This window comes from Papaver somniferum, unplaced genomic scaffold (assembly GCF_003573695.1).
Source record: "Papaver somniferum cultivar HN1 unplaced genomic scaffold, ASM357369v1 unplaced-scaffold_128, whole genome shotgun sequence".
Lineage (NCBI taxonomy): Eukaryota > Viridiplantae > Streptophyta > Magnoliopsida > Ranunculales > Papaveraceae > Papaver > Papaver somniferum.
Window position 1 is genome coordinate 9,258,696 of NW_020621936.1, and position 10,688 is coordinate 9,269,383.

General features: G+C 36.0%; 1 protein-coding gene and 1 pseudogene across 1 annotated transcript; both read right to left on the minus strand.

The window, feature by feature from the left end:
* Positions 1–2,612: 2,612 nt before the first annotated feature.
* On the minus strand, positions 2,613–5,481 carry LOC113331884 (peptidyl-prolyl cis-trans isomerase CYP59-like). Its single transcript, XM_026578527.1, has 10 exons — positions 5,477–5,481; positions 5,331–5,373; positions 5,023–5,145; positions 4,856–4,933; positions 4,692–4,738; positions 4,543–4,598; positions 4,315–4,355; positions 4,071–4,176; positions 3,630–3,759; positions 2,613–3,532 (listed from the first exon to the last, which is right to left on the minus strand). The coding sequence occupies exons 1-10, from the start codon at positions 5,479–5,481 to the stop codon at positions 3,232–3,234; spliced, it is 930 nt and encodes a 309-aa protein (XP_026434312.1). The 3' UTR covers positions 2,613–3,231.
* Positions 5,140–7,366, minus strand: LOC113332052 (annotated as a pseudogene).
* Positions 7,367–10,688: the final 3,322 nt, after the last annotated feature.

A 10,688-nucleotide genomic window follows, 5' to 3' on the forward strand; every position in this document is an offset into this window, starting at 1 on the left:
AATGCTAGGAGCACATTAGTTGAGCAAGCTAATTCTCTTTTCATTCCATTTGTATGCTTAGGATCATAAGTTGACCTTAGCTGTCACTTAGTTCCATTAGGAATTCAACCTAGAATTACATTATCTGGATAGGTCACAAGGGTGGATTCAAGGCCTTAGCTTAACCCACATTTTGTTTTCACAGTCACTTGCAACTCCGAATCTGTTTTTCTTATTGCTTAGTTAAATTTTCCTTGCTGCTTTGTTTAGTTTTTGTGCAATTTACAGCTTGCTGTGCACTGAAATCAGTGCACAAACTCCCCCCTTCCCTTGGCTTACAGCCTTGGTTCTTAACTGTTCTGCCTTATTGCTTTGCCTTGCTCACTGCCTTGGCCTATCCCTCATTGTCACTGCCTTGCATATAGCTTAGCTAGGAAAACTTCATAACACCCCAAGTCCCTGTGGAATGACCCTGTTCTTGCACACAAGCTACAACTGACCCTGTGCACTTGCAGGTATCATGTATGTTTTTTTGGATGGTCTTCGTCATGTATAATGGTTCAGCTTGAAACAAAAGGTGTCGTTACTGGTTGGAATCCTTGGATTAGAGGTGCATTTTTTGGAGGAAAAAAAGAAGACCAAGATAGGATTAATCGATTCAATCATCAAATTCATTTTGTTCTAAGCACAACTCCGATATGGATAGGTTTGTTTACTTCTATTGCTTGTTTTTCATTTTTTTGGCTGCATTTATGCCTGAAGAAGTTGTCTGGTGTTGAGATACTTGTAAGAGTCACATTGCATGCATGCTCTTATAGGATACTGTTATATATGCAATTATAGAATACAAGTTTGATGTATCCAAATATGTGTGTTAAGTGAAGGTCTCACTAAAATATAACTTTCAACTTTTTTTAACGTGTACATAGTTGTACACATGTTGATTCTTAATGTGTACATAATTGTACACCTATTGATTTTTAATGTGCACATAGTTGTACACCTGTATTGAGCTATCATATGTATCAATTTGGTTTGCAGCATGTGACAGATTTATTGGGAAGGGAAACTATGATTCTTATTTCTGGTATGAATTTGATTTAGCTAATTATTTCACAATGTTGCTTGATTTATCTAGTAATATTAAGTGATATGCATGTAGTTATGTTTATGTTGTTATTATGAGATATATGTTCACCCAGGAATGTTAGAGCCTTGTTTCTATGCTTGTCTTTGCTTATCTCATGTGTTAAGACTTTTGATGTGGATGAGGATCAAATGATTGTTTAGGCATTAGATCATTAGTAAAATATATGTGTCTCAAATTCTCAAACTTTTTCTTTCTCTCAATTGCAGGGGAAATGAAGATCAAAGATGATCAAGATGGGTCCTCGCCTCATGCTTCTACGCTTGTAACCCAAGATGTTGCAACATGATGATAGGTATTTGGTCTAATTATATGCTTGGTTCCGTATTTTGATTCTCACCTTAATGTTGGTCTCGGCTGATAATATGATTTTGTGCATTAGGATATCTTAGCTGAAAAATTAGTCTCTATACATGTTTTGGAGGGGTGTACATATTGGTGCACTAGTGGAATTCCCAAGAAAAAGTACGTTTGTGTGTAGTTATGAATGATCGTCTTTATGCATGTATATATTGGTGCACCTGTGTATTTTTCATGAAAAAAGTAGGTTTGTGTGTGGTTATGAGTGATCGGTTTTGTGCATGTTTGGCAGAGGTGTACGTATTGGTGCACCTGTGTATTTTCCATGAAAAAATAGGTTTCTCGTGATTTATAGCGATTGTGAATGATCAGCTTTATGCATGTTTTGAAAGTTATGGTTTTTCTGTGGAATTGTATTGAACTCTAGTATGGTTGAATTTGGTTTGCAACATGTGACTGATTTATCAGGAAGGGAAACTTTGGTTCGTATTTGCTGATATTAAGTTTGTGCAGTTAGGCCCAAATGGATTATGTCTCTTTAATTTAATAACTGCCTACCTTTTTATTTTCATCTTTTTCTTTGTTTTATTTCTTATGTGGTTGTTGGTGAAAGGTTATTACTTTTATATCAAGTTGTGGTTTCTTATGTTTATTGTTTTTTCCTGGATGCAGGTTAACTGCTAAACCATCCTATCCAAATCCTTCCATTATTCAGCGAGAGCTTGGCGTGTTCGATATTTTTGTCAGTATGTGCAGATTGGAGTGGCAGTCTGGCTATTATGAATGTTGGATTTTCTGCATTTTTGCCAACGTGTACGTAGTTCTACACTAGTGTGAATTAAAAAAATTTAAAAAGTGAAAATTATATAGTCATATGGGTACTCTTTTTATAGATCTCGAAAAGAGCTTTCCGAATATACTAAGTTTGTAAATTTTGGACCAGCGGTTCGAAAGATAAATTGTTTTTTAATTACTTATATAGAGTATTATTTAAAATTGCTGACATCATCATGAGTCATTTTGGACTAAAATGCAAATATATGGACTAGGATTATTAGTGTACTTTTCATATATTTGGACTAATGTGTACCTAGTTGACTCAAGCTGGACTAAACCTTATTTTTGGACTGACTTTTGGACTAAACCGTATTTTTCCCATTTAACTGACAAAAAATCAACAGTTCCATAGATATGCACTGCTTTTTTTTGTCTTTCCTGTACTTAACATAACTCAATTCGGCACATACAAAAAGGCCTCCACACATGAGATAATGTACTGTAGTCGGTCCTAGATAGTTATTCAGATAATGAAAGCTTCTGAAAAATGCAGCAGTTACATATATGAGGTAAAATACGAAAGGATGGCAAATACAAGCATACATCACTAAAGCGTATATTTAGAAACAAAAATCAGTAGCTCATAAATCTCCCCATTGTGTGGACTGTTTCAGTATCTACTATCCCTGTCCCTCTATCTGCCTCCCTCGCCATTATCATGTTTTCTATCATCTCTATCCTTCCTCCAGCCTCCTTCACTGTCTTTGTTGTTTACCTCGATCACTATCACTTCTCTTATCACCTCCTACAGTCAATTCACTCTCTACGATCACTATCACTTCTCCTATTCTCCTTCTTTGTTAGTTCTTCTTCTTTACGATCTCTTTACTCACATGACTCCTCTCTCAGTTCTCCAATGATCGCGGTCACTTTCTCTGTTTCTCTTATCACTCTCGCTTCTCCTGTCTGCTTTATCAGTATTCCTGTAATCATTGTCACCAGTCAGTACTCCATCATTCTTAGAGTTCTTACACTCCTGGTCCTGTCCACTTCTCCCTTGTCTCGTACTCCTCATTCTCGAGTCTTCTGCTTCCACCATGCCTACTCCCTTGGGAGCTCTCATCCTCTCTATCTCTTCCTCTACTTCTATTATCATGGCTACTTTCATCACTTCTCGTGTCCCTACTGTCCTGCCCTTTATATCTCAGGTCATTCTCACTTTCTATGTGAACCCTTCGTTTCTTTGGATCTTTATCCGAGACACGTTTTCCCCATCTCTTTTCGCATCCAGAACCATCAGTGGTCTCTCCATCGAATACCTTCTCATAACTGCAAGGGAGATTTTCATAATATTAGGGTTCTTAGGTAACGAAGTGAAATACTCTCCAAAGTTAAATTGTAGCTTATTAAGAAAGAGCTTACACACTTCTCATTTTCACCGTGCTGGGTATTCCCATCTTTTAGAACATACTTTAGATTTTCTGATTTAATAGTAAGGTCTCCAGTGCAATCTTTGGCCATGTGATCAAGGGAACCACATTTGAAACAACCTCTCCCTGTAGCAGAACACATTTATTGATACAATTAATAAATCTCTCATACAAAACTAACTTTTGTGAATTTCTTTTAGGAATGTGCATTATTCAACGTACACAAGATATGATAGGAATGTTCCAGTGAGAATTAAAAGCCGGGGGCACATGAGGCAAGCAATGAGTTAAAGATACCAACAGCGTTGAAGTGAAACACATGAAACAATTTAAACCCCAAATCATGATGATGGGAATCTAAATGTAAATAGATTTTAAATGTCCATGTTTTCATCTGTATATACATCTTTAGAATGACTTACCTGTTTAGGTCATACCTTTACCAGTTAGATGCTCTTTACGCCTGTATTCAGACCACAGCTTAGATACACTCTGAATAAAGTCCACATGTATCCTCCGACCATCAATGGAAGCATTGTGCATCTGCATTAAAGTTTTGTAACACATGAGAGGTGGGACGCAGCCAGGAAAAACACACCATTATCAAAGCCAAAGATGGCAAAACATAGTTAAATTAACAGGAACAAAACACAAAAAGGATGAAGCAGCTCTTCAACATACATTCAAATAGGCTTCTTCACAGACCTCCTTTGTTTCAAATTCTAAATCATCAAGCAGATGAAATTGGTTAAACTTAATAGCAGTTGTGCAATATAATAGAAGAAGTTACGAAATAAGAAATGATGGGATGTCCTTAGGATTTATCCATGTGGATGCTGAGCTCATTTGTTTATATGCAGCACGCATGAACTAGGAACACAATAAAGAAAGTTGATTAAGACTACTCACCGATAAAAGCATAGCCTAAGCTATCTCCAGTTTTAAAATTACGCATCACCTTTGTGCTGTAAAGTTAGAGCATTAAGTATAGGAACAAAGAATTCTTACTCAATGTGATAAAAATGTTCAAATTACGACATATGCCTCTGAGTACTCACAATATTACAGTTCCAGAGCCTGAAAAAATTGTTCTTAAATCTCTGTCCTGCATTAACAAGAAAAGAAAATATCAGGGAATCAGCTATGATATTGCAACTCTGAAAATATTTTCAAGCAATAAACGGGCAAGGAAAATTTCAGCCAAGTCATAACGAGGACTCACCTCAGTAATTGGATTAAGCTTGCAAATGAATAACCCGTTTTCTGGAGGTTTCAAATCAGCATCAGGAATGTCACCAATCTGTAAAATGCAAACATGGCATATGTAAACAACTATTTCATAGAATTGGATCAAATATCACAAATAAGAGAAATAAATATGGATCGTACACTCTGAAGAACCACAGCACTGAAATGCGCCTCCTTTTGCCGAATAACCTCCTCAAGCTCTCCTGCACCCAGTTGTTCATCCATAGGCACCCAATCATCTTCGAATCGCACCTCGCCATCAATCTAAATACGTCAGCAAAGAAAAGGAAGAGGGACATTAATAAGATGGAATCTGATTACTAAATAGAGTTGAAACAAGAGCAAAACCCAGTCGTAGCATGTATACAAATTTTCAGAATAATGCTAAAAACGTAAATCCTAAGAAAATTTCATATTTGAATCGGTATCCAATCCACTTAGTAACCTACTGTTCGTGAGCAACCACCATACCACACACAGTATTCAGAAGTTCTATTATCTAGTTTGAGCTGCTATGTTCTGGGATAGCCTTTTCTCAGCTTCCTTTGCTTGTTTCCTGATCTCATTATATATCTAGTTTGTTGATGTCTAAGACGACATTGAACTAGATAATTGATTTTCCTTCTGGAGAAGCATCGGGAATCAAACTGGCAAGCCCGGCAGGATCATCGAAGGGATCATCCAGAATATCAGTGCGCTTGATCCTGTTACATAACAACAAAGTGGGTAGAAATTCAAAAAACTAGAAGAAAAAAATACAAGACAAAACGTATACATTTGAGGCATGCCTGATGCTTGATTTTATTGAGTGAATATGCAGAGAAGACAAAAAAATAACCTGATATTCTTATATGGTCTTCCCTTCTCATCCAAATATGCTTCATTTATCCGGTTAGGGTCTCCAAACCTTCAGCAACCTCCCCAAAAACCTACTACAAAGAAAAGAAAAGGATTTTCCTTATATTCGCAAGAGTTAAGACGCGAACCTTGATGTAAAGGCTGAAAAATTGACAACTAACCGTGTGCTTTCCGTTGAGATAGTCCAAATCATCACGCAATGTGAAGTAGAACTGTATCAGAAAAAATAGACGCGCTGAAGCTTAACAAGTACGTAGCAAAGACACAAATATCACAAGCAAATTAGAGTATATACTTTTTCCTTTACACTATTCAACCCAATCATCTAATGTAACACGATTTTGATAGTTACTTCATACCTGGGAAGCATTAAGATCATTTCCACCACTTGCCATAGCAATAGTTCCAGTTTTAGAATGCTTTAAATCTTGATGGATCTCATCTACGAAAAAACGGGCCTGGTCACCATGAAGAAACCTGGAAAAAAAACATAATATGAGAATTAGATATCCGAGACAACATATTCCCCAATCCTTGTGTACATATATTACTGCAATTCAGTTCATCCAATAAGTTGCTAACAACATGATAAAACTAAGAAACCACGAAAAGCTAACAAATTTTTAAAACCTCGTCCCAACACAACCACATAACAGCAGTGATACTCATAGGCCATTTGCTCTAAAGATGTGAAATAGAGGCAATGATAGTCAATCTAATCCCTAGTTTGCCCAGGGGTGCTTGCTAGAACGAGCATTTTACAAGCAACAATTTTCGATTAGGTCAAGCTTTTAAGAATTGAAGATGTGACATTCAAATGCTAACGTAGGTTACTCGTATTGGGTATACGCTAATGAAACATAAAGGTGAACGAAATCTACTCGCTTGTAGATAGAATCGCCGCCATCTCCCTTTCCCGTAGGATCCCCAGTCTGGGCAGTAAAATCTTTCCGAATGGTATGGAAAAGACATCCATATAAATATTTAATCCTGTACCCGACCAACATCAATAACAAATGGAGATATAATAGCCATTCAAATCCCCAAATTTAGCAAAGAACATCCAATTTTACAAATCCTAAAAAAAGGAGAAAAAGCAAAAGGCAAAAGCTACAGAAATTTACTTGCTGAGTTTAAGAAAGTTGGTGGTGGCGAGTGGGCAACGATCCGTGTGTAAATCAACAACAATATCCCCGAAACTGGTGGATATTAAGACCGACATTGTCCCTCTATGGTGTCTCTTCTCAAACCCTAATAACATACATCAATAACTATAAAATGATTAGATGATAGAGTTGGGTTTTTGCAATAAACTCAAATTTAAGAATCAACGAAAACACAGTATACATTTATATTCAACCAAATAGTAACGCGAAAAGAGAGATATCGAAACCCTAAACCCACAAATTTTTCTTTTGTTTTTTTTGCAAAGTTAGAATCAGTTGTTGCTCAAATTTTCAAATACATTACATATTAAGGTCGAGTAATAAAAGGGATAATACAATGTGGATGAACTCAGGTTGAGATTTACTGATGAAGAGAACAGCTCCAACTCTGAGCTTCGAAACGAGAGTGAGGAGAAAGAGTAAGAGACCGTAAATGGGCAGTGATTGGTGTCCGAATCGGATTCTACGATACGCTTGGATACTTCCCAAAGGCTCATCAAAAATTTGTTAAATTTGGTCGGGTCACAGATTTGGGTAAATTAAAAAAACAAAAAAACCTATTAGGCCTATTCCCATGCCAAAAAATAATTTGTTTGGCGTACCAGGTGGCATGGCAAACCAGTGTTACTATGGGAAAACCTATAAACGATAGACATTCTAGCGAGCGATAGTAAAAATAACGCCAGCAATAAAGTCTTTATCGCCAGCCATTTTGACTTTTGCGCCAACGGCTAGTTATTTATCGCTATAAATATGCAACTTTCAAACTCAAAACTTACCCCAAATTTTTTACACAAAAAAATTTCTCTTTTACCCAATTTATTCTCTATTCTCAATCTAATTTATTTCTTCTATTTTCTCCATGGCACGATTAACCCAACTTGATACGGCAACACAACTTGATTTTTTTGGAGTAGTGCTTGAAGGTGCCGTTGAGAATATATGTGATATGTTTAAAGAAATAAGTAAGAAACAAAGAAGTCTCCAAGTTTTGGATATCAACCAAGTCAAAACCGCAACCAAGAAAAGGCAAAGAAAGGTTGAAGGCAAGGAAAATCAAGGCAAAACTAATTTGAAGCCAAAGAAGAAGATAAACAAATGAGACTCCGTTCATGAGCGCATTGATTGGAAATTTGGTGAAATGAAGAAGATTAACAAGATGAAGAACATTGTACCAAAATTTTATTTTTAAAGTCTATATTTCAAAATATTATTGTCTAGTTTTATATCTTGTAAAAAATGACTATTTAATGATTATATTGAAGTTTAATGAATTTGAGAATTAAAGCTTAATTCATTTCTTAACCCAATCTTACATTTTAATTAGAGATACATTTAAATAAATATTAAAACCTAATACTTAGATAATTTTCAACTGAAACTAATATTTAGACAACTTAAATATTAAAACCTAAGTGGACAATCGAGAAATTAAAACATAAATATTGGACAATATTTGGGCAAATATTTTAAAATGTCGAAACAATTTTCAAGTCGGAAGTCTTTTTCGTAGATGCGATGATATTCCGCACGACACCTATGTTGAAGTTCCATCATAGTTGCACCATCCACACGACACCTTTGTTGAAATTCCATCATGGATTCACCATTCCTCAAATTTGGACCTTCTTGATGAAGTAAAGCAACAAATCTACTAACTACCTTATTGATTGTACTAAAGTGTTGATTCAATTCTGAAACATCACGATTGTTGGGATTCATTGTTTCTTCTTGAAATTTCCCAAAAATCATTTGCCATAATGTTTCGTGATGTAAGGCATTTCCTAATACAATATACTCAATAGAAGAAACATAAGTCCTGTAAATGCATTCATCTTCCGCAACAGAGAATTTTGGTTTTCGCCTTATTTGACTTCTCCTATTTTGATTTCTAAATCTAATTTGACTTCTCCTAAGTTTATTATCGACATAGGCACGATCAACAGCTCTTCGATTTACGACATCAATATGGTTTGCTACGAACTCAGCAATGCTCATATTATCATCCATACTCTCTGAGGAATTGGAATAGTGATGAAAAGAAATGTAGATATAGAAATTCTGGTGTGAGTTGAAATGAGACTGAAATTACGTGAAAATAATTATAGATTAAGAAATCCTAGAGAAATTTAGAAATTCTGGTGTGAGTTGAAATGAGATTGAAATTACATGGAAATAATTATAGATTAAGAAATCCTAGAGAGATTTAGAAATTCTGGCTTGAGTTGAAATGAGATTGAAATTAGGTATTTATAGGAGGGAAATACTAGCCGTTGGATGAAGATATGGTAAGCAATGATCTAAGAGACGAGCGACAGGTTGACTAGCGTCAGCGATTTAATGACCATCGAGAGACGGCTTGACCATCGAGCGATGGACACTCTATCGCTCGGTAGAAACTCTGTCGTGTATGCCTATATGTTATTCCAGACATCTTGGCGTATGAGTTTGGCAGTTTGACATACCCATAGTGGGTGCATATGCATAGGAATAGGCCTTATTAGGTTCCAAGAAAAGAGTTTGAGTGATAGTAAGGATTCAAATACCCTACAATGAAGATAAGGGGATCTAATTCATAAGAAAAATACTAAAATACTCTTAACCAATTAAATATTGAAACCTAAAACTAATTTGTTTTTATTCTTCACCTTTAACTCTTCCATTTTCTTCTTCCCCATCACCTGCTCGCCTATTTCTTCGATTAATCATCAATTCTCAAAATAATTCATTATCGATGAACACCACTTAATTCACCCGCAACGACTTTAATAAGGTAAAAGTAAAAAAAAACATCTTATTTCATTGATTTTAGTGTATGGATAGGCGGAATCGACCGAATTAGGTTTTTGAAAAAACAGTTCCAGAACTGTCTACGGTTGGGAAGTATGCATTTCCCAACCTTAGGCATTGTCTACGGTTAGGAAAATTCATACTTCCCAACCGTAGGCAGTATTGAATTTGAATACGTATTCGGAAAATTTATACTTCCAAACTGTAGATTTAACTGACTTTGCATAGGTGTTGTTTCCCAATCGTAATTCGTCTACGGTTTGGAGTTCTTAACTTCCAAATCGTATATTCTGGGTTCAAAATCCTAAGGTTTGAAAAAACCATACTTTCATACCGTAACTTCTACCTACGGTTGGTTCGGTTGAAGTTTCTTCAATGTAGGTCAGCTTACGGTTCGAATTTAGGGGTTTTCAAAAGCAAAACTAAATGATGGATTTTCTTAGTTTTTTCTTTTTATGGTGTCGATAGCAATTTTGGTTCCTACACACCCTAAAATTGAGAGAGGAATTTATTTCTTTCAGTTTTTTCTTTTTATGGTGTCGATAGCAATTTTGGTTCCTACACACCCTAAAATTGAGAGAGGAATTTATTTCTTTCATCGTTGTCCCTGTTTGAGGGCAGCATCACTACTTTGAGAAAGGAGTGAAGTGCGGCTGTTGTAAGAGTTCAACGGAGAAATAACACAGAGATGGAGGGTTGAGTCGTGTGATCTCTCTTCTGCTGATGTTCGAGAAATTCAGGGAAATTGTGGCTCTGAAATGGTTGAATGAATGGGTTCTTTTGAGTTTGAATCAATTGAGAGAAGGAATCGATCGAATCTGAGCTTGAGCGGAGAAGGATCAATGTCAGATGGGTTTGATTGAAGCTGTTGATCGAAGAGACCTGGGTTATGATTGAATTGAGAACATGGGTTTCTACAGAATCCGAAATTGATTGGATCTGTGGTGTATAAAGAAGTTCAGCTGCAACTGGTTTGGTAAAAAGGGGTTTTGA